We start from the raw sequence: 26,641 nt of genomic DNA, 5'->3' as shown, positions 1-26,641 counted from the left end.
GCAGCTTGTGTGAACCTACTGGCAGCACTGGCAATGCAGCTACAGATTCAGGTATACAGGCATAAGTTATGACAAGTGTCACAGAATCGGTCAGATAACTAGGCGCATGTCAGGGCAGGTGGCACAGTTTCAGAATCCGGTATCCAGGCACAGGTCAGGACATATAGCACAGTTTCAGAATACAGTATCCAGGCGCAGGTCAGGAAATATAGCACAGTTTCAGAATCCAGCATCCAGTCGCAGGTTGGGACAGGTGGCACAGTTTCAGAATCCAGTATCCAGGTGCAGGTCAGTACATATAGCACAGTCTCAGAATCCAGTATCCAGTCACAGGTCAGGGCAGGTAGCACAGCTGCAGAATCTAGTATCCAGGCGCAGGTTAGGACATATAGCACAGATTCAGAATCCAGTATCCAGTCGCAGGTCAAGACAGGTAGCAGTTTCAGATTCCAGTATCCAGGTGCAGGTCAGGACATATAGCACAGTTTCAGAATCCAATATCCAGTCGCAGGTCGGGGCAGCTGGCACAGGTTCAGAATCTAGTATCCAGGCATACGTCAGGATATATAGCACAGTTTCAGAATCCAGGATACAGTTACAGGTCAGGATAGGTGGCACAGTTTCAGAATCCAGTATCCAGTTGCAGGTCAGGACACATAACACAGTTTCAGATTCCAGTATTCAGTCGCAGGTTGGGACAGATGAGACTGTTTCAGAATCCAGTATCCAGGTGCAGGGCAGGACATATAGCACAGTGTTAGGATTGGGTCCCGCAGGCTTCCCGTCCAGCGCATAGCGCCACCTGTGGGCCAATCCGAACCTCGCCCTCAGCGTTGTGCAGTAAGATGTCTGGAGTCTAAGTCCAGCTTTCGGCCCACTGAGCATGCTCAGACATTTTGGAGCCACTCAGAGGCTAAGTGCCATTCTCTCCCTACTGAGCATGCTCAGACATTTTGGGTCCGGTCAGAGGCTAAGTCCCATTTTGGCCATACTGAGCATGATCGGTGGCGTCATGCCACCGCCCCTGTTGGGCGGGGTCTAGCCTTTAAATAGTGTGAGCCAACGCCCGCCTGGTGCTCACACTTTGCCTAATAATACGTTGAGACAGGAGGTTAGGGCCAGGGTCCAGTCAATTGCAGGAGCTGAGTAGGGATCCAGTTAGTATTCCTTGGCTCTGCCCTTTGGAATCAGTCAACCTATTCCTAGTCCAACTGCTTTGTATCTCCTTGCAGGTTTAGGAGTTTGTTGTGTGACTGACAGGAGTGAAGTTAACCCCTGGCAGTCTTGTGTTTGCAGTAGAGTGAAGCATATGCTAAGGCCTGGTTCTCCTGCTGTAAATAGCAAGGGCTTCTGGCAAAGCTTCATTTGCTCAACTGCTATACATAGGCACGCTCTCCCAGTGAAGTTAACTGGAGAGAGTCTGTTGCCGCCTGTTCACATTTGTGTTGCACAACATCACTGCCAGTGCAGTTCAACTGGTGGTGCATAATCAGACATACGGCTGCCCATCTGGGCCTGTGGACCTCGCCGCAGTGCTCTGCAGCTTAGCGGCTCTGGTTGTGTTCATTATTATTTTTATATAGAGACACAGAACCGTAACACACAGTCTCACAATCCAGTATCCAGTCACAGTTCAGGGCAGGTGGTACAGCTTCAGAATCTAGTATCAGGGCGCAGTTCAGGAAATACAGAATCCAGTATCCAGACGCAGGTCAGGACAGGTGGTTCTGTTTCAGAATCCAGTCACAGATCAGGACATATAGCACAGTTTCAGAATCCAGCATTCAGTAGCAGGTCGAGACAGGTGGCGCAGTTTCAGAATCTAGCATTCAGTAGCAGGTCAGGGCAGGTGGAATAGTTTCAAAATCCAGTATCCAGTCAAAAAAAAAAAAAAGCCAAGAAACACAAAACCAATTACATTTTAAAACACACACACATATATAAGATCATAGACAATGAACCATACACTAAACAAAAATTGGACTGTGTCTGGTATTGCAACTTGGCTCCATTGAAATGAAAAAGATGGTGCTACAATACTCTAGATAGGTGTGATACTGTTCTGGGGAAAAGTAGGGGTATGGCCCTCACTGACTGGGGGTCCCACACTCAGGAACCCTGTTTATAACCTAGTGTGTAAAGACAGACTCTTGCTGTAAATGGGCTCCTTGTAATACTACATTTCTCCTGCAGTGGCCACTGTAGAGTAAATTAATCGCTCAGAATCTCCGCAGTCCCCTGGGATTAGAGCAGCCAGGATGGCTTTTATCTAAGAAGATGCTGTCCACTTAAATTAACTCTTAATCCAAGATTCCCAAAAATCTGGACTAAGCAAAACTGCCCAGTGGTCCAGCATTTAAAGGAGGTGTTTTAACTTTCCTTGTATGGTAGTTTTCTAGCATACAAGATATGTAAATTCACAAATTTTTGTGCAAAAAAATTCTAATTGCTGAGGGAAGGGGTCAATGGCCTCACCAGATGTATGATACCTGAAATCTATGCCAGGCATGAACTGGAGTAGCTTTCAGTGCAGTTGAAGGGGTCAGCAGAGGTTGCACCCTCCACCAGCGCAGAAGATATGAAGATTGGCGTTAACAAAGCCACTCCTCATAGATCATCTCCAAATAAATTAGATATGGATCCCTATCGCCATACCACGTTCTCTTTCCTAGTACACAGATGAAATATTTTTCATTTCTGCACCATTTCATAACTTCACCTGTGACCACCCCTGTACATGTAGTCGCCCACATGGAGACATCAAATAAAGTGGTTCCTAGGCAACCTGAGGTGAAGAATACACAAAGGAGGAGAGATAAGAAAGGATATCAACAAGTATTGTAAAGAGAAAACTGTGAATGCAATGGCCGACAATACTCCGAAAATGATATGAAGATTTAGTTACCACTGGCCAGGACAGAGTTATTATTATTATTATTATTATTAATAATATTATTATTTAAGGGTAAAAAAAATATGCAAATCTATTCTCCAGGATGTAATTAGGAGAACAGTGCACTCTGTATGCCGCCCTCTAGAGGACAGCCCCCTTAACATCATGCATGACTCAGTTAATAAGCCTACTAATATGATGCAGGGTTTATTGCCAAATTAATATTTCCATTCCAAAAGGAACAGATTCCCAGATTTCCAGATATATCCATTCCAAAAGGAATCTGTTCCTTTTGGAATGGAAATATTAATTTGGCAATAAACCCTGCATCATATTAGTAGGCTTATTAAAGAGGACCTTTCACCATATCCGGGCACAGGCAGTGTTATATACTGCCAGAAAGCTGACAGTGCGCTGAATTCAGCGCACTGTCGGCTTTCCCGATCTGTGCCCGGTGTGAAGAGCTTACGGTCCGGTACCGTAGCTCTTCTATGGTCAGAAGGGCGTTTCTGACCATTAGCCAGAGACGTCCTTCTGCCTCGCGGCGCCAATCGCGCTGTGCTGTGGAGCCGGGAGGAACGCCCCCTCCCTCTCCTGATAATGCTAATCTATGGACGAGCTGTGTGAGCAGAGGGAGGGGGTGTTCCTTCCCGGCTCCACAGCACAGCGCGATTGGCGCCGCAAGGCAGAAGGATGTCTCTGGCTAATGAAGGACGTCTCTGGCTAATGGTCAGAAACGCCCTTCTGACCATAGAAGAGCTACGGTACCGGGCCGTAAGCTCTTCACACCGGGCACAGATCGGGAAAGCCGACAGTGCACTGAATTCAGCGCACTGTCAGCTTTCTGGCAGTATATAACACTGCCTGTGCCCAAAAGTGGTGAAAGGTCCTCTTTAACTGAGTCATGCATGATGTTAAGGGGGCTGCCCTCTAGAGGGCAGCATACAGAGGCACTGTTCTCCTAATTACATCCTGGAGAATAGATTTGCATATTTTTTTACCCAGAATCCCTAGCGGAGCAGGAATGACTTGTACGTCTCCGTACGCCTATGTAGGCACACATCCTCCCTAATATGTATGATTATCCCCTGACCCTAGTATTATTTACTCATAAGCACTATTAATTCCATGGTGCTGTAAATTATATTAATTCCATGGTACTTTACATTATTATATTAATTCCCTGGTGCTGGACCTTATTATATTAATTCCATGATACTATTCATTATTACATTAATTTCATGGTGCTGTACATTATATTAATTCCATGGTACTTTACATTATTATATTAATTCCATAGTGCTATACATTATTATATTAATTCCATGGTTCTGTACATTATTATATTAATTCCATAGTGCTGTACATTATTATATTAATTCCATAGTGCTGTACATTATTATATTAATTCCATAGTGCTGTACATTATTATATTAATTCCATAGTGCTGTACATTATTATATTAATTCCATGATGCTGTACATTATTATATTAATTCCATAGTGCTGTACATTATTATATTAATTCCATAGTGCTGTACATTATTATATTAATACCATAGTGCTGTACATTATTTTATTAATTCCATGGTGCTGTACATTATTATATTAATTCCATGGTGCTGTACATTATTATATTAATTCCATAGTGCTGTACATTATTATATTAATACCATAGTGCTGTACATTATTTTATTAATTCCATGGTGCTGTACATTATTATATTAATTCCATGGTGCTGTACATTATTAATTCCATAGTGCGGTACATTAATATATTAATACCATAGTGCTGTACATTATTTTATTAATTCCATGGTGATGTACATTATTATATTAATTCCATGGTGCTGTACATTATTATATTAATTCCATGGTGCTGTACATTATTATATTAATTCCATAGTGCTGTACATTATTATATTAATACCATAGTGCTGTACATTATTTTATTAATTCCATGGTGCTGTACATTATTATATTAATTCCATGGTGCTGTACATTATTAATTCCATAGTGCGGTACATTATTATATTAATACCATAGTGCTGTACATTATTTTATTAATTCCATGGTGCTGTACATTATTATATTAATTCCATGGTGCTGTACATTATTATATTCATTCCATGGTGTTGTACATTATTATATTAATTCCATGGTGCTGTACATTATTATATTAATTCCATAGTGCTGTACATTATTATATTAATTCCATAGTGCTGTACATTATTATATTAATACCATAGTGCTGTACATTATTATATTCATTCCATGGTGTTGTACATTATTATATTAATTCCATGGTGCTGTACATTATTATATTAATTCCATGGTGCTGTACATTATTAATTCCATAGTGCGGAACATTATTATATTAATACCATAGTGCTGTACATTATTATATTCATTCCACGGTGTTGTACATTATTATATTAATTCCATGGTGCTGTACATTATTATATTAATTCCATAGTGCTGTACATTATTATATTAATACCATAGTGCTGTACATTATTATATTCATTCCATGGTGTTGTACATTATTATATTAATTCCATGGTGCTGTACATTATTATATTAATTCCATAGTGCTGTACATTATTATATTAATACCATAGTGCTGTACATTATTATATTCATTCCATGGTGTTGTACATTATTATATTAATTCCATGGTGCTGTACATTATTATATTAATTCCATAGTGCTGTACATTATTATATTAATTCCATAGTGCTGTACATTATTATATTAATACCATAGTGCTGTACATTATTATATTCATTCCATGGTGTTGTACATTATTATATTAATTCCATGGTGCTGTACATTATTATATTAATTCCATAGTGCTGTACATTGTTATATTAATACCATAGTGCTGTACATTATTATATTCATTCCATGGTGTTGTACATTATTATATTAATTCCATGGTGCTGTACATTATTATATTAATTCCATGGTGCTGTACATTATTAATTCCATAGTGCGGTACATTATTATATTAATACCATAGTGCTGTACATTATTTTATTAATTCCATGGTGATGTACATTATTATATTAATTCCATGGTGCTGTACATTATTATATTAATTCCATGGTGCTGTACATTATTATATTAATTCCATAGTGCTGTACATTATTATATTAATACCATAGTGCTGTACATTATTTTATTAATTCCATGGTGCTGTACATTATTATATTAATTCCATGGTGCTGTACATTATTAATTCCATAGTGCGGTACATTATTATATTAATACCATAGTGCTGTACATTATTTTATTAATTCCATGGTGCTGTACATTATTATATTAATTCCATGGTGCTGTATATTATTATATTCATTCCATGGTGTTGTACATTATTATATTAATTCCATGGTGCTGTACATTATTATATTAATTCCATAGTGCTGTACATTATTATATTAATTCCATAGTGCTGTACATTATTATATTAATACCATAGTGCTGTACGTTATTATATTCATTCCATGGTGTTGTACATTATTATATTAATTCCATGGTGCTGTACATTATTATATTAATTCCATAGTGCTGTAAATTATTATATTAATACCATAGTGCTGTACATTATTATATTCATTCCATGGTGTTGTACATTATTATATTAATTCCATGGTGCTGTACATTATTATATTAATTCCATAGTGCTGTACATTATTATATGCTAGTCTATGGACGAGCTGTGTGAGCAGAGGGAGGGGGGCGTTCCTTCCCGGCTCCACAGCACAGCGCGATTGGCGCCGCAAGGCAGAAGGATGTCTCTGGCTAATGGTTAGAAACGCCCTTCTGACCATAGAAGAGCTACGGTACCGGGCCGTAAGCTCTTCACACCGGGCACAGATCGGGAAAGCCGACAGTGCACTGAATTCAGCGCACTGTCAGCTTTCTGGCAGTATATAACACTGCCTGTGCCCAAAAGTGGTGAAAGGTCCTCTTTAACTGAGTCATGCATGATGTTAAGGGGGCTGCCCTCTAGAGGGCAGCATACAGAGGCACTGTTCTCCTAATTACATCCTGGAGAATAGATTTGCATATTTTTTTACCCAGAATCCCTAGCGGAGCAGGAATGACTTGTATGTCTCCGTACGCCTATGTAGGCACACATCCTCCCTAATATGTATGATTATCCCCTGACCCTAGTATTATTTACTCATAAGCACTATTAATTCCATGGTGCTGTAAATTATATTAATTCCATGGTACTTTACATTATTATATTAATTCCCTGGTGCTGGACCTTATTATATTAATTCCATGATACTATTCATTATTACATTAATTTCATGGTGCTGTACATTATATTAATTCCATGGTACTTTACATTATTATATTAATTCCATAGTGCTATACATTATTATATTAATTCCATGGTTCTGTACATTATTATATTAATTCCATAGTGCTGTACATTATTATATTAATTCCATAGTGCTGTACATTATTATATTAATTCCATAGTGCTGTACATTATTATATTAATTCCATAGTGCTGTACATTATTATATTAATTCCATGATGATGTACATTATTATATTAATTCCATAGTGCTGTACATTATTATATTAATACCATAGTGCTGTACATTATTTTATTAATTCCATGGTGCTGTACATTATTATATTAATTCCATGGTGCTGTACATTATTATATTAATTCCATAGTGCTGTACATTATTATATTAATACCATAGTGCTGTACATTATTTTATTAATTCCATGGTGCTGTACATTATTATATTAATTCCATGGTGCTGTACATTATTAATTCCATAGTGCGGTACATTATTATATTAATACCATAGTGCTGTACATTATTTTATTAATTCCATGGTGATGTACATTATTATATTAATTCCATGGTGCTGTACATTATTATATTAATTCCATGGTGCTGTACATTATTATATTAATTCCATAGTGCTGTACATTATTATATTAATACCATAGTGCTGTACATTATTTTATTAATTCCATGGTGCTGTACATTATTATATTAATTCCATGGTGCTGTACATTATTAATTCCATAGTGCGGTACATTATTATATTAATACCATAGTGCTGTACATTATTTTATTAATTCCATGGTGCTGTACATTATTATATTAATTCCATGGTGCTGTACATTATTATATTCATTCCATTTTGTTGTACATTATTATATTAATTCCATGGTGCTGTACATTATTATATTAATTCCATAGTGCTGTACATTATTATATTAATTCCATAGTGCTGTACATTATTATATTAATACCATAGTGCTGTACATTATTATATTCATTCCATGGTGTTGTACATTATTATATTAATTCCATGGTGCTGTACATTATTATATTAATTCCATAGTGCTGTACATTATTATATTAATACCATAGTGCTGTACATTATTATATTCATTCCATGGTGTTGTACATTATTATATTAATTCCATGGTGCTGTACATTATTATATTAATTCCATAGTGCTGTACATTATTATATTAATTCTATGGTGCTGTACATTATTATATTAATTCCATGGTGTTGTACATTATTATATTAATTCCATGGTGCTGTACATTATTATATTAATTCCATAGTGCTGTACATTATTATATTAATAACATAGTGCTGTACATTATTTTATTAATTCCATGGTGCTGTACATTATTATATTAATTCCATGGTGCTGTACATTATTATATTCATTCCATGGTGTTGTACATTATTATATTCATTCCATGGTGCTGTACATTATTATATTAATTCCATGGTGCTGTACATTATTATATTAATTCCATGGTGCTGTACATTATTATATTAATTCCATAGTGCTGTACATTATTATATTAATTCCATAGTGCTGTACATTATTATATTAATACCATAGTGTTGTACATTATTTTATTAATTCCATGGTGTGTACATTATTATATTAATTCCATGGTGCTGTACATTATTATATTATTCCCATGGTACTGTACATTATTATATTAATACCATGGTGCTGTACATTATTATATTATTCCCATGGTACTGTACATTATTATATTAATACCATGGTGCTGTACATTATTATATTATTCCCATGGTACTGTACATTATTATATTAATACCATGGTGCTGTACATTATTATATTAATTCCATGGTGCTGTACATTATTATATTAATTCCATGGTGCTGTACATTATTATATTAATTCCATGGTGCTGTACATTATTATATTAATTCCATGGTGCTGTACATTATTATATTAATTCCATAGTGCTGTACATTATTATATTAATACCATAGTGCTGTACATTATTATATTCATTCCATGGTGTTGTACATTATTATATTAATTCCATGGTGCTGTACATTATTATATTAATTCCATGGTGCTGTACATTATTAATTCCATAGTGCGGTACATTATTATATTAATACCATAGTGCTGTACATTATTTTATTAATTCCATGGTGATGTACATTATTATATTAATTCCATGGTGCTGTACATTATTATATTAATTCCATGGTGCTGTACATTATTATATTAATTCCATAGTGCTGTACATTATTATATTAATACCATAGTGCTGTACATTATTTTATTAATTCCATGGTGCTGTACATTATTATATTAATTCCATGGTGCTGTACATTATTAATTCCATAGTGCGGTACATTATTATATTAATACCATAGTGCTGTACATTATTTTATTAATTCCATGGTGCTGTACATTATTATATTCATTCCATAGTGTTGTACATTATTATATTAATTCCATGGTGCTGTACATTATTATATTAATTCCATAGTGCTGTACATTATTATATTAATACCATAGTGCTGTACATTATTATATTCATTCCATGGTGTTGTACATTATTATATTAATTCCATGGTGCTGTACATTATTATATTAATTCCATAGTGCTGTACATTATTATATTAATTCTATGGTGCTGTACATTATTATATTAATTCCATGGTGTTGTACATTATTATATTAATTCCATGGTGCTGTACATTATTATATTAATTCCATAGTGCTGTACATTATTATATTAATACCATAGTGCTGTACATTATTTTATTAATTCCATGGTGCTGTACATTATTATATTAATTCCATGGTGCTGTACATTATTATATTCATTCCATGGTGTTGTACATTATTATATTCATTCCATGGTGCTGTACATTATTATATTAATTCCATGGTGCTGTACATTATTATATTAATTCCATGGTGCTGTACATTATTATATTAATTCCATAGTGCTGTACATTATTATATTAATTCCATAGTGCTGTACATTATTATATTAATACCATAGTGTTGTACATTATTTTATTAATTCCATGGTGTGTACATTATTATATTAATTCCATGGTGCTGTACATTATTATATTAATTCCATGGTGCTGTACATTATTATATTATTCCCATGGTACTGTACATTATTATATTAATACCATGGTGCTGTACATTATTATATTATTCCCATGGTACTGTACATTATTATATTAATACCATGGTGCTGTACATTATTATATTATTCCCATGGTACTGTACATTATTATATTAATACCATGGTGCTGTACATTATTATATTAATTCCATGGTGCTGTACATTATTATATTAATTCCATGGTGCTATACATTATTATATTAATTCCATGGTGCTGTACATTATTATATTAATTCCATGGTGCTGTACATTATTATATTAATTCCATAGTGCTGTACATTATTATATTAATACCATAGTGCTGTACATTATTATATTCATTCCATGGTGTTGTACATTATTATATTAATTCCATGGTGCTGTACATTATTATATTAATTCCATGGTGCTGTACATTATTAATTCCATAGTGCGGTACATTATTATATTAATACCATAGTGCTGTACATTATTTTATTAATTCCATGGTGATGTACATTATTATATTAATTCCATGGTGCTGTACATTATTATATTAATTCCATGGTGCTGTACATTATTATATTAATTCCATAGTGCTGTACATTATTATATTAATACCATAGTGCTGTACATTATTTTATTAATTCCATGGTGCTGTACATTATTATATTAATTCCATGGTGCTGTACATTATTAATTCCATAGTGCGGTACATTATTATATTAATACCATAGTGCTGTACATTATTTTATTAATTCCATGGTGCTGTACATTATTATATTCATTCCATGGTGTTGTACATTATTATATTAATTCCATGGTGCTGTACATTATATTAATTCCATAGTGCTGTACATTATTATATTAATACCATAGTGCTGTACATTATTATATTCATTCCATGGTGTTGTACATTATTATATTAATTCCATGGTGCTGTACATTATTATATTAATTCCATAGTGCTGTACATTATTATATGCTAGTCTATGGACGAGCTGTGTGAGCAGAGGGAGGGGGGCGTTCCTTCCCGGCTCCACAGCACAGCGCGATTGGCGCCGCAAGGCAGAAGGATGTCTCTGGCTAATGGTTAGAAACGCCCTTCTGACCATAGAAGAGCTACGGTACCGGGCCGTAAGCTCTTCACACCGGGCACAGATCGGGAAAGCCGACAGTGCACTGAATTCAGCGCACTGTCAGCTTTCTGGCAGTATATAACACTGCCTGTGCCCAAAAGTGGTGAAAGGTCCTCTTTAACTGAGTCATGCATGATGTTAAGGGGGCTGCCCTCTAGAGGGCAGCATACAGAGGCACTGTTCTCCTAATTACATCCTGGAGAATAGATTTGCATATTTTTTTACCCAGAATCCCTAGCGGAGCAGGAATGACTTGTATGTCTCCGTACGCCTATGTAGGCACACATCCTCCCTAATATGTATGATTATCCCCTGACCCTAGTATTATTTACTCATAAGCACTATTAATTCCATGGTGCTGTAAATTATATTAATTCCATGGTACTTTACATTATTATATTAATTCCCTGGTGCTGGACCTTATTATATTAATTCCATGATACTATTCATTATTACATTAATTTCATGGTGCTGTACATTATATTAATTCCATGGTACTTTACATTATTATATTAATTCCATAGTGCTATACATTATTATATTAATTCCATGGTTCTGTACATTATTATATTAATTCCATAGTGCTGTACATTATTATATTAATTCCATAGTGCTGTACATTATTATATTAATTCCATAGTGCTGTACATTATTATATTAATTCCATAGTGCTGTACATTATTATATTAATTCCATGATGCTGTACATTATTATATTAATTCCATAGTGCTGTACATTATTATATTAATTCCATAGTGCTGTACATTATTATATTAATACCATAGTGCTGTACATTATTATATTAATTCCATAGTGCTGTACATTATTATATTAATACCATAGTGCTGTACATTATTTTATTAATTCCATGGTGTGTACATTATTATATTAATTCCATAGTGCTGTACATTATTATATTAATACCATAGTGCTGTACATTATTTTATTAATTCCATGGTGTGTACATTATTATATTATTCCCATGGTACTGTACATTATTATATTAATACCATGGTGCTGTACATTATTATATTAATTCTGTGTTGCAGTAATCTAAGCGGGAGATTATGAGGACATGGACTAGTGTTTTAGTAATTTCTGGGGTGAGGAAGGAGCGGATTTGATGGATGTTCTTAAGTTGGAGGCGGCAGGAGGTGTTGAGGGTTTGAACATGCAACTTGAAAGATAGGTCGGAGGCCAGGGTTATCTCAAGGCATCGGACCCGTGGGACAGGGATAAGTGTGATTCAGTCATACCCTATTAGTCCCATTTGGTTAGACCCCTGGAATAAATAAATAAAATATATATATACAGTATATTATACATATCTAAAGGTTAGTAGTCCAGACTATGTCCTCTGCATGTGGAGTATATATCCCCATGGAGGCCATGACGCTATTACAGTTAATAACTTGACAAATCTTCATGTAAAGACCCCAGTTCAGACTTACGTGGCACACCAAGGTCCCTTTAAGGTGAATGTAGACAATGTGTGTGATGATAAGGTAATTTAGATCTTAGCTTAGTTCTGATAGAGGAATTGTATGTGACGCCATGTCTATTATCCCTATAATGAGTCTATCGTATGCGGTGTGAACAGAGGCAATTCGGAGAGAGAAGACACAATGATTGCATATCAGAGAGGATGAATAAATGCATGAATGAGCAAAACGTTCATCTATAGCAGATTATATTTTAGAGATTTTTGCCTCATATCGAGTTTCAAAAGCCGAAAAATAAGCAAATATCAAGGGGTGTTCCAACCATGAGCACTCCATTGCAGGGACCAGACTTAGACTCTCCTTTAGGCCACTGTGGACTGTTCACAGCAGATATGCTGCAGTAGCCCTGCCTATGGCAATAAGCAGCCAAAATTGGTTGACTTTCACCAAAAGTTTTACTCCTGCAGCTGGTTATCAAACCTGCAGCGAAAAGTAGTCCTGCTGTCGGTTCAGAACCTGCAGTGTCACTACTAGGTTCACAATAGCGCCATCTCTCTGTTGTGCTGCAGGTTGTTTCACCAATGTGTACACCGTACACTACAGCGGGTTATCTGCCTACTATGTCTGCCAAATGTAGCCATGGCCTTAAAGGAGATTCTCTGTTACATCTTGCCATTACATGCGTCCATTTTTCAACTACACATTGAATTACACACACAGACATTCTATTATGGGATAACTATGGCTTTGGCGTGGCACAATAGGCCGAAATCAATGAAGACCTTGGAACCTTTGTTGAGCCCCCAGCTTCCAGGGCAATAGATGATATTACACAATCACATTGTAGGATGCCAGTGACTAGCCAGAGGAAGTCCTTTCCATCCAGGGCAAAGCCTATGGTAGTGGGGGCCTCCTCAGAATAGTGGGACAGTCCTGTATTTAGAGTGCGGCCCTGCTGTTTCGGGCCATGGGTCTCAAATACAATGGTGGCGTATGGAGCTATCAGCATTCTTCTTTATCGCTAGTTCTATCTCAGGCCGATCAGCGCTGGTCCAAAGACATCACTAGAGCCGGAGCTTACAAGCAGCACAATGGGAAAGCGACTAGGTCTGATTTTTTTGTGAATGAATTACAATGTCTAAGGTCACTGGGGGAAGACAGCTTAAAGGGGTTGTCTAGGAATCTCAGTACTTGGTCAGGAGGCTCCAGTGTCCCCAACACTGTCCAGTACACCACAAGCCAGTGATTGTGCTGGTGGAAGCCACATGTGACTGCTGAGGCCAATCTGCCTTCTAAGTAAAGGAATCGGTGATGTTGGATTGCACAGCGGTGGGGAACACCGGAGCGCCAGGGACAGGTGAGTATGATTTTTTTTTTTAACTCCTGGACAACCACTTCTACAATTAGAATCCTTTTTTTCATGCCTACCACCTTGGAATAGCCTTAAGAAATAGCCTTCCCCTACCTTTAGATGTCTTTTCCACTTTTTGCAGTGATATTCATGGTTTTCACCATATGCAAATGAGTCTCCAGCGTCGAAACGTGTGAAAGGCGAACACGCTGACAGTACAATGAAAATGCTGCCGCTATGAGGACGCCGAACAATCGCTCAGATATTGACTTCTCACTTGATTGATGATGTTTCGTTTGCTTAGAAGTCGAAAAAAATCAGATAGAGCAGATTTCTGACGTCCCGGAAACCATTGACGATTTCAGTCCTGAACAATAGGTTATTTATACCGTCTACCACCCTCTGCACAACATAGGACAATGCCGACTGTCATACACTTCCCGACAGTGAAGGATCGAGTCGCTGACATCACCTAACCTCCACTTTTAAAAGTTTACCTATAAATGAATGGTTGAAATTTATAGGATATGTTATCAGTATTTGAAATATAATACGGGGGGTCCGACACCTGAACCAGGCACCATTCAGCTGTTTTGGCTCCCTTTGGGTGTCAGAAGCTGCTGCATTGGATGGGGAACTGTACCTTCCCCAACAACAGCACTATCCAGTGCCCCGCTACACCACTCCTATTATATGAATAGGAAAAGACTTCCTATTCACTGCAGCAGCTTCCAGCACTTCAAAGGCTACCACAACAGCTGATCGGTGCAGGGTCCAGCTGTTAGACACCCACAGATCAAAAACTGATGACCTATCTTATGTCCACCCCCCACCCCCCAAAAAAAGCCCAAAAGTGCTCCAAACCAATGCAAAGTTTGAATCCGATAATATGGTCAACACATAAGTAAAACAGCCCTTTGTGCCCCTCTCTTAGTAGGAAATCTCAGCACAGTATCCATCAGCTGCCTGTAAGCACTGCCAAACGTCCAGTGATGCCCAGAGATTTAGTTTCTCACAGCTTTACAGCCTGATAACAATGTAAGCCATAGAAGATGCCATTTTTTATATTTACATCTGTTTTCATTTTTACTCCCTGCCTTTCAAATCCAGAACTTTTTCAGTTTTCCTTTACATAATTGTATTAGGCCTTGTTTTTGGGCAACAAATTGTACTTGAAAATGGTTTAAGTATTCTAATTAATGTATGGGAAGGCTGGAAAAAATTTAGAATAAGGTAGAATTGAAAAAACTAAAATATAGCACCACCGATGGTACGAAATTTATGTTTTGTATTGTTTTTTTCATTTTTAATGTCTTTACAAAAATTCTAAATTTTAAAGGAAACCATGTGTTTGAGTCGATGTTTTGAGCTCTTTTAGTATTCCATTTTCCTCCACTAAGATTTGTGGATGCCCAATGTGTTTAGGGCAGTGGTTCTTAACCAGGGTTCGATCAAACCCTAGGCCCTATGCACGGTTCATTTTGTGTACCAGTAAAAAAAAACATATACCTATGTCTTGAATTTGGAAAAAAATCATATTTGATTTATCACTAAAGAAGGGTTCGGTGAATCTGCATTTGAAACTAGTGTTCGGTACCTCAAACAAGGTTAAGAACCACTGGATTAGGGTTAGTTTGTCTTATTTATACCTATATGTGATCTAAGGAAAAGGGGTATGAATGTAAAATTTTAGTTTGTTTTTTTTTACACCTCTTTTCTACTATATTTTATTCCCTCTAGGGGGCTTGAACCTGCACTCTTTAGATTGGTTGTGCCATAGACTACAGTACTATTGTATTGCAGACTATGAAAAATGACCTGTGTGACTACTGAAGCCTACTCCATACATTACCATGACAGGTAACAGGACAGCTCCCACCACAGGAGAGCCTTCCCATAACCAATCGTGAAAAGGAAAGTTGTCACCCAGAGGCCGTGGTCACATTCCACCATGGAATCTAAGTGGTTAAATGTTGTTTATCGCAGTTATCTGCTTCTGAGCTGGCACCATACTTAGGCACGTACTTGTACATCCAGTTGCGACTAAGAGTTAACAGGGAGTCACCAGAACCCAGCGATCTCAACCCAATCCCACAAATAGATAAAGATCATCTGGATCAAACTGTGTTTTTTCCTTGTGAGTCGCTGCCTCCTTTGCTGAGATATTGCCTTTTTTTTTTCAAACAAGCTGTTTGGAGCAATGAAGACATTGCTGTTACACCAAAGAGTTAAAAGGTAGCACCCTCATTGCACTTATGGGCTAATTGGCATATTGACAAAAAAAAGTGAAATTTTTGCAACATGTTAGGGAAGTGCAGACAGCAGTTCCCCAGTGCGTAGATGACAATTCCCCAGTAGCTGCTGGAGAACCCTGGAGGAAGGGGCACAAGAGACAGTGAGCCCTAACCTGAAGCCCCCCACTGTCCCTTCCTCTTGCCAGGCCCTATCCTATGTAATAGGCGGCAACTAGAAGACGATCCCTTCCTATATATGTGACACACAAAACGACAAGACAAACAACAACAAAGGGAGGTCAGCTAGCCAGGGTTCGGTAACAGTAGAGCAATGCAGTGCCAAATTGGAGTCCAAAAGAATAGTCAATAGGAAAAGCCAAGGTCAGGATTAAGAATACAAGTAACAAAACAGCAAGCGAAAAGCCAGCAAGCACAAGGCAATAGCAAGCAACAATGTGAATGTGAACCAAGAATAAATAGGGAGGAAGAACCCGCCCTGAACCTGATAGGAAGGCCGGCTGTCAATCACAGGGCAAAACAAAACTTAACTCTTAGAGGCGCAGAGGGAAATGAAGGTGAAGGAGACGGGTGTGGTGGAAAATCAATTAACAAGGTGAAGGAATAGGACAGTGTTCAGACAATGTGACCAAAAACTCTAAGCAAGTTATCAAACTGTGCATGCCTCCTGCGCTGCAGCGTGCGAGCAGAGGGTGGCGCAGAGACCAGAACAGGCAGAGATGTTGCACAACACCAATACACATGTTCATTTCAGGTGACACTAACCTATCTATCTGCAGGCTGGGTGATATGCTGGGTCTGGTGACACTAACCTATCTATCTGCAGGGCTGGGTTGATATGCTGGGTCTGGTGACACTAACCTATCTATCTGCAGGGCTGGGGTGATATGCTGGGTCTGGTGACAGTAACCTATCTATCGGCAGGGCTGGGGTGATATGCTGGGTCTGGTGACACTAACCTATCTATCTGCAGGGCTGGGGTGATATGCTGGAATCTGGTGACACTAACCTATCTATCTGCAGGGCTGGGTTAATATGCTGGTTCTGGTGACACTAACCTATCTATCTGCAGGGCTGGGTTGATATACTGGGTCTGGTGACACTAACCTATCTATCTGCAGGGCTGGGGTGATATGCTGGATCTGGTGACACTAACCTATCTATCTGCAGGGCTGGGTTAATATGCTGGTTCTGGTGACACTAACCTATCTATCTGCAGGGCTGGGTTGATATACTGGGTCTGGTGACACTAACCTATCTATCTGCAGGGCTGGGGTGATATGCTGGATCTGGTGACACTAACCTATCTATCTGCAGGGCTGGGTTAATATGCTGGTTCTGGTGACACTAACCTATCTATCTGCAGGGCTGGGCTGATATGCTGGATCTGCTGACACTAACCTATCTATCTGCAGGGCTGGGCTGATATACTGGTCCTGGTGATACTATCCTATCTATCTGCAGGGCTGGGTTGATATGCTGGATTCTGGTGACACTAACCTATCTATCTGCAGGGCTGGAGTGATATGTTGTGCTGTGGTAAATCTTTTCCATATGATATAGAGGAGCTAACCCTAGGATTACAGAGTTCTTCACTTGAACTTGCAGTCATTTGATTATATATTCTAGATTTCATTTGTCATCTTTTAAATTGTGTAGTCCTTGAAGTTGATTTTACGATACTTTTTACTTCCCTACTTTATTATTATTCCTTATCCTGGATAGGAAATTTACTATTTATATGAATTTGTAATCTGCAGACAAGGAGCCAACATCACGTCCTCGTCCACATGAGTATTGTTATCTACTAAACAGAGTTAATTAACAGAATTAATCCAGTCTGATAATTGACTTGTGCTTAGAACAATTACATCACTGTTACTTGTATACAATACAATGCAAAACTTTAACAGATACAGTATATATGTGTGTATATATATATATATATATATATATATATATATATATATATTAGCAGGAGCACCCGGCTTCGCATGGGTACATTTCATTTGTTATTTGTGTAGTGGCCGGATAAGAATTGTCCAGTTTTGCACTCGTGTATTTTGTATATCATTCGTGTGGGTCCATAAGCATCATGTGATCATGTGTATCTCATTTTGGATATCAGTGAAAAACCTGTGATTGATTGTTATGGAGACCTGGAGTAAAGCTGTGTGTATGTGACCTTGTGTAACAGCGCCCTGCCCCTTCAAAGCTGACATAAAGCAGTGAAGAAAAATGGCTGGGTTGCTATGGAAAAATGGAGTAAAACTCTAATATGTGGTACTCTGTGCAGAGCCTTGTATCTAATCCTCCGACATGTGGTATTGTGTGCAGTGGTGCATATCTAACCCTCTGGTGAGTGGTACTTTGTGCAGACGCACAAATCTAATCCTCCGGCGTGTGGAACTGTGCGTAGATGCACGTATCTAATCCTCTGGCATGTGGAACTATGTGGAGACACACGTATATGATCCTTCGGCTTGTGGAACTGTGTGCAGATGCACATATTTAATCCTCTGGTGTGTGGAACTGCGTGCAGATGCGTGTATCTAATCCTCTGGCATGTGATACTGGGTGCTGACCTGTGTATCTAATCCTCTGATGCGTGTATCTCAGTTTGGATATCAGTTGGATTGTACATGTGGAGTGATCGTGTTTATGGCAGTTGGAATATGAGTAAAAGACTTGCAGGTTTGTATTGGCTAATGGGGGGGTCAGGGTTTTGGGAAAGCTGTATCTCCGGAACGTACGTCCGAGTGAGTTGGGGCCTCGTCTTAAACCTTCCCGGACACCTGAAGTATCTGTGTGACAAATTTGGTGAAGATCGGCCCAATTCATTTTTATAATATAGATATATTTCTGTAAATATATATATATATATATATATATATATATATATGTATATATATTATAATTTTGGTGTTTTCTAATTATATTAGGGGCTTCAGTGGCATTTAATTTACAGTTTAGGTTTGTGTAAGTGCTGTAGAGTAAATACCCCCAACTACTGCCTAGCTGTGCCCACTCCCCACTGGTTGAGTGGAAACTGCCTCCTCATTTGTCGCTTTCCATGGGTTCAGCAAGCGCAATACTGAATGTACCGTGCATGCCCACTGATGACGCTTCAAGATGGAGGATGACGTTGGTGGGCATATACTACACATTTAGTGCCGCCATCTTGGAGAACAGATCTTCTGTGGATGTAGGCTTGCTCCAATCCTCTTTAAGTGGAGCAGTGGCTATTAAATGATGCAAAGAGCTGGACCTGTTGGAGATGGTGAATTTCCTAGATTCCGTTTTCTGTATGTCGATATCGTGGCCATGGCACAGTAACTTGTGCCCCTTCTGGTACTCATTTTATGGAGATTTAATTTCTGATCTGCCCTTTACCGCCTCGCCGAAATAGGTTACATGAAATTCTGTTTGTGATGTTCTGGTTCGCAAAAGCTATTTTCTCCCTCACCTTTGATATTTGAGCTGCTATCCCGTGAGTCATGCCTCATTTCCATAGGATAGGTCGTTGTCCGGAGTCAATATAGATTTATTAATATGAAATACCAGGATCACGCAGACAAATTCCATTCCATCACCGTCCTATATTTCTGCTCTTGCTTTGCATATTTATTTTCAGGTGATGCGTTTCTCCATTGGTATTCTTGCCTTGAAGTCATTTACTTCCATCTCATAATTGCCAAATGTGCTGGGATTGTCCCAAATTTTCAGAAACAATCCCACCAAACCAGACAAGTCCTAGAAAACTCATCACAGAAGGGGTTTGGCTTATTTAAAGACCACCCAAAAGTGAGTGGTTAGGTCTTGTTTGGGGGTTGTCCCAGAGGACTGACTTTTCACCACGTCCTCCAAGTCCAACTCTTTGTGTACTTCAATAGGTGAAGCTCCACTGATTCTGGATTACCTGGAATTTCTTCTGTAGCCCCCACCATTCCTGAGCAATAAGTGCTGTTAGTTTCCGCAACTGGTATTCTAATTTGGGTCCATATTGTCAGATGGGTGGTCCCAGACTATGTGTTCCAGTCCTCGACCACCTACCTGACAGTAGAGCCTATTATTAGCATATTAGGCAATGAAATGAACAAAAAAATTGCTCAGGAACGGCGGGGGACTGGAGATAAAACTCCAACTCTGCCAGAATCAATGGCGTGGCACCTATTGAAGGTACCAAAGAGCTGGACCTGGTGAAGGTGGTGAAAGGTCCTCATTAAATGTCCATATTTAGAGCCCATTTTACTGACTGCGCAGCTGTTTATATCATATAATCTCTTCCGGGTCTGTTTTACTGGAATCTCTATATAGGGAGGGTTCACACGGTGTAACGTGCCGCGTGATGTGGCACGTCTACGCCGCGGGAGCCTTTGCGGGCCGTACATGCTCCCATTGATTTCAATGGGAGCGGGGATTGTATGCGCCGTGCTAGCTTGCGGCCGCGATTTTGCGGCCGCAACATCACGGCCGCAATCTAGCGCGGCGCATACGATCCCCGCTCCCATTGAAATCAATGGGAGCGTGTACGGCCCGCAAAGGGTCCCGCGGCGTAGACGTGCCACATCACGCTGCACGTTACACCGTGTTAACCCTCCCTAAGGACCGTGTCTAAAGCAGTTTGGTGACTACTTTAAGGTGCAGGAATTAGGCACTTTGTAAAAAATATAATGGATTATAAAATGGCTTTAGAGGGGACTCTAGTGGAAGATAATGCCGAAAATGGGATTGTGTAATTTCGCAGCGATTTGCTCAGAAAGAACAGAGTAATTGGGAATTATTGCATAGATTGCTATTATTACCATTGATGGATATTACCATGGGGGGACGCTGTCTCATGAGAATACTAATGAACAGGTAAACCTGCTTATGGTCTTTGCCACTAGATACAGCAATATGAATATTTGTTGTATTCAATCATATGTTAAGAACATGAATGGGCACTACAATGAGTTCTCCCTTTAAATTAAAGGGGTTGTCCAGAATTATGAAATAAGGGTTTCATTTTTTTAGTGCTAGAAAAGCATCATGCTTGTCCATGGACTTTATCTGGTATTGAGTCCCTCCCCCATATATAGCTGCAATACCTGACACCGCCCATAGATGACAGTGGCACTGTTTCTCCTAGTTTCTTCCCATGGATCTGTTGCTTGTAGTTAGATATAACTGTGATATCATGGGTACTTTGATACGTCATCCACTAGATGACAGAATATGTCAATGCCCAGGCCTTGTGTTCTTGGTATATCCAGTTTAGCAATGGTGACCATCCTGTATGAGTTGTGCACAAGGGTGTAACATGAAGCTCCATTACAAATTTTGGCATGGGGAACCCTAAATATTATGTTCCATTTAGAATAGTGGTATATTCTATGTGGAAGAGGGAGCTTTGGGGCCCCCTCAGATTTCAGGACTGCTACCTCTGGAACCCCTATGGTTATGCCACTGGTGTGCACTAAAACTAGTACATGATTCTATGAGTATTATGTGCAACAAGAGTGGAAATGGTGCAATGAATTGAGAGATGGTTGGGTAAAGTGTAGCCAATGAAAGAAGTCGATGTTCATTCATTTTAGCTGATCACATTCAAGACACTATAGACAAGAAAGGAGGAGGTCAGGGAGTGGGGCCATAAGCATGAGTGTGGCAGGGCACTAGGCAAAGAACCCTTATCCTCCAGGGATGGGCAAAGTCATGAGATGGATAATATGAGATTTGAGCCCAGTAGAAGGGCTGATCATACAGTATATATATCTGGGTTGTGTACAAGGTAAGAAATGTCATATACTAAGTGCTCAACATTTATTCAGACAGGCATAGATAGATATATATATACGTATAGCTGATGTAGATGTGCTTTGCCATATATCCTGCAGCTTGTCATTTACTATGAGATGTTCATTCAGCATATTCTTATCTGTATTCTATAGGAGCCATTGTGATTGCCTACATCGTGTGCTGGTTACCTTACCACGCCAGAAGACTGATGTTCTGCTACATCCCGGATGATGACTGGTCGGGGTGAGTACTGGCTGTTTTGACATCATGGCACGAACAAAAGGAGATTTCTGAGGACCTCAGAAGAAGAGTTGTTGATGCTCATTAGGCTAGAAAAGTCTTAGAGTATGTTCACAATGAGTTTTTTGGCAGCAGATTTTAACGCAGAACCCGCTGCCAAAAACGGGCCCTATCTTGCCGTGGATTCCGTGGCTGACTCAGCCCCGGTGTCCACGGTGTGAGACTCCCTCCCAATTAGGCCCATTCATTCTAGACTAACCCAGAGCGGAATGCTGCGACGGGATACCAGTGCACTGTATCGGCATACCGCACGGCTAGCCGCGATGGAATGTTCACAAGCGGAATCCATTTTGCACCATGTGAACATACCCTCCTTTACAAGTCCTACTTTTAGCACTGTGGTAGTTTTATGTCAAATTTATGCAGAAATATAGAAAATACTGAAGGGTTTGCAAAATTTCAAGAACTGCTGTATTTTGGAATTATGGGGAACACTTTAAATTTGGTGGTGTAGGTGGAGTTGGGACCTAGTCTTAAGTTTTGCATGGGGCCTTGTGATTTCTATCTGCACCCCTCCTGACTAGTTACTTCAGTTCTGATGCTTTCTTCCTGCAGGTTCCTCTACACCTTCTACCACTATTTCTACATGCTGACTAACACATTGTTCTATGTCAGCTCTGCTGTGAACCCCGTCCTCTACAATATGGTCTCTTCTTCATTCCGACAGCTGTTCCTGGAGACTATGGGCCTGTCCTGCAGTAAAAGCAGCATAAATCTCTCTGTATCAACCTCTTCCACTGGATAGTAACGCGTATTACGTAGCTATGTGCCCCACATGAACCGCGTGGGTACAAATAGGTCCATGTCATCAGTGATACCCTTAGTTCACCAACCTTGGACTTCACTATTAGTGTTTATGTGATAGGTGCTCGGACCTGTCCACTGGTCCTGACTGACGTAGATTCAATGACATTCAATGACATCAACAACCTCTATATGAAAAGGGAGGACTATGTGGTCACCAAGCCATGAAGATACCCATGAAGATCATCCAGAGGGTCAAGTTTTATTTAAATTGCATTATTTATTTTGTTAGTCACTTCCTTTTTGCAGTTGTCTGACTTCTCCCTCACATATACTTGCGATGATTGTACAAGTAAAGTAGTCTCATGGTATGATATATAGAGGTAGAGAACGCATCTTCCTTATTGCCCCTAATGGGAGGGAACCTAGTACTTAAGTACATCCCCTGCTTATCTTGAACCTGATATAGAGGCTACCTGCAGCCACCACTAGGAGGAGCTCACTGCACATAGATGTAGACAACCGTTATCAGTAGTAGCTATATAAATTCATATGTAATTACCATTCACTTAAGATTGCGACTGCCTCCTTGGGGTAAGTTCACACTATTACATTATTAAAGTTTGTTGGTGTCATCTGTCATAGTAAGGTAATGGATGCAGGAGGTGCCCCTCCCTTCCTCCCCCCTCCCCTGTCTGCATCCATTTCCATGTAATATAATGTAAAATAAACGTTTGCTTCCATCAGAAAAGTAAAAAATATGACAGAAGAAGGTCCTGCCATACATTTTATATGGGGATGAATGCAGATGACACTCCATGGAGGGAGCTCTGTGTCCGTGTGTCTTATGACAGATTAGTGCAGTGGAACTTAAATAATGGTAATGTGAACCCACCCTTATGCTTCCTTGTCTGATTATGCTCCATTCAGCGCATGCGCAAATACAGGAGATTCTGATGCTTGTGTCTGTGCATGTGCTTAAAGGAGTCATGGAAGCAGTCACATGGGTAAATTACATGGCTACCACCACCTTCATTGCTATGGACATGGTGGTCACTGGCGGCCAATGTTTTTTTTCTGCAGGGACCATGAACTGGGATGCTGCGGTAAGAAATGAGGGGATTTTTAAGGTATAAAACATGTGGAACCCCTTCATAATGCCAAAGTGACTAATGAATGTCTCAATGTCCAAATACGTAGGTCAGTGGTGAATAATCTATACGGCCTCCATATAACCCTTAGGTGCTCATATAGCAACCCCTACGCCCTCCTCTCTATAGAATGTACAGTGTATGTAACAGCAGAGAGGTGGCCAAACATGTACAGTTAATCCCCATTACAATGGACAAGAAATACAGGAACAACCCATAGACTGCAAAGTAGTGACCGTGTATGCGCAGCCATCTCTTCACTGTAGATACAGAATACAGAACATTGAATGTAATGTGCAGAACAAATATGTATCCGTCGTAAGAAAAATCTCAATCCCTGCCTTGTATTGTACATGTTTTCGCTGTAAATAATTCTACCATTGCTCCCTGGTGATGTGATATTTTCACTAATATTGACATACAGCTTTTGCGCCTGCGCCAGCTTCTTCTAGGTGGCCTTTAGCTTAGCAGTTGCTAAATTTTATGTAAATAGATTCAGCTGGCACCAGGCTCATGACTAGAGGCACAAAAATCAGAATAGACATGGAAAAATCGTTAATTATAGTCTCCATAAATTGATGGGGTTACCTTGGGAAATGGCGTAAATCATGTAACAATGCAGGTGCTCCCCTTTTTTTTAATAGGCCTAAATGTATGCTCCTGGGCCCTAATGGAAAATCTGTAATGGGAAACCCACTTATGTGGTTATTTTTAATACTGGTGTCTTATGCTGTTCAGAGGCCTCTGGCGATCGAGCAAATTTCGTGATCGGGATCGGTTAGGAAATGATTGGAAATCGGAATTTGAAATCTCAAGATCGGCTCAACCCTAAAAGTGACTTTTCCCATAGAGAAGCATTCACTAGGGTTAAAGGGGTATTCCCATGACGCTTGTTCACCAACCTGCAGGCTGTTGTGCTCTCTTCACTTCCTGCTTTTCTCGGCACATTGGTGGGCGGGGTTTCACTTGCACGGGATTGGTTGTAAATGAATTACCACAGTGTGAAGCTGATGTAGCAGAGCTGGATTTCACTTAGTTTGCATTACATACAGAGGTAACGGACTCCCTATCTCAGCTCTTATCAGCCAAAACCAATTAAAGCGGTTGTCCCATCACAAGGATCCTATCTATACTGCTTGTTAATGTGGATTTAAGACTTTTCCTAAATACACTGCTTCAGTAAAACTGCTTTGTTTGTCCACTATCTTACTTTATTCAATTCTTTGTGGCCACAGCCCTGACTTAGTTGCTCATGAGTCAAGTGATGTATCTGCTGCTCTCAGGGGGGAGGAAGGAGGGGCTAAGTGCAGGGAGCGAGCCTGTGTTTCTAGCTATTCCTGTGTCTACACCACGTGACCTAGCTTCCTGCTCTCAGATAGAGGAGAGGAGTTGCTTTCATTTCTTCTGTTCTCCCAGTTATCAGGCTAGCTAATTCAATTGTATTCATTATGGCAGAGACAGGCAGTCTCTGTATGTAACACAGAATGGAGTTGCTGCTGCCTGTACTTCATAGTCCAATATGGGTGGGCGGAGCTACACATGAATTTGGGGGTGGAGCTAAATGGCAGGTTGCATGTGAAACCCCGCCCACCAAATGATGCAAGAAACCAGGAAGAAAGAAGATTTTACAGCAGTAAAGACTGATGAGTATGTGAGGTGGGAATACCCCTTTAAACCGACTGATAAGAGCCCAGAAATCTTGGAGCTCTCACCTCCCCTATCTGAGACGCTCCGTAGCGGACACAAACAGCTCAGAGCTGCTCCCAGCCCCTCCCTCCTCCCCCCTGAGAGCAGGCAGCTATATCATTTGACAAATGAGCAGATAATCCCAAGGCCATAGAAACTGAGTGTAAACAATGAAGTGAATAAATTAAGATGGCGGCCAAACAAAGCAGTTTTGATAAAGCAATGCATTTAGGAAAAGTCTTAAATCCACATAAACTAGCAGTATAGATAGGATCCTTGTGATGGGACAACCGCTTTAAGCTATAGGGATCGGGAAAGATCAGATCCCGAACGGTGATCGAGCAATCGCATTTTAAAATCGATCCTGAAATCTCAAGATCGGTTCAACTCTAGCCACTAAGGGTTTTCCTATAGTTACGGAAAACAACGGATCCTCTAGATGTGACCTTTTATTACTTTTAGTA

General features: G+C 39.2%; 1 protein-coding gene across 1 annotated transcript in view; it reads left to right on the top strand.

The window, feature by feature from the left end:
* Positions 1–23,401, top strand: part of NTSR2 (neurotensin receptor 2) — a 31,805-nt gene extending 8,404 nt beyond the window's left edge. The window contains exons 3-4 of the mRNA XM_075266805.1: positions 22,449–22,539; positions 23,152–23,401. Of these exons, the coding sequence (XP_075122906.1) occupies positions 22,449–22,539; positions 23,152–23,341 (281 nt within the window). The 3' untranslated portion in view covers positions 23,342–23,401. The remainder of the gene's footprint in view (positions 1–22,448; positions 22,540–23,151) is intronic.
* The last annotated feature ends 3,240 nt before the right edge of the window (positions 23,402–26,641 follow it).

This window comes from Leptodactylus fuscus, chromosome 3 (genome assembly GCF_031893055.1).
Source record: "Leptodactylus fuscus isolate aLepFus1 chromosome 3, aLepFus1.hap2, whole genome shotgun sequence".
In the NCBI taxonomy this organism is placed as follows: Eukaryota; Metazoa; Chordata; class Amphibia; order Anura; family Leptodactylidae; genus Leptodactylus; species Leptodactylus fuscus.
Note: the sequence above shows the minus strand (reverse complement) of the source record. Positions and strands in the feature narration are given on the sequence as shown.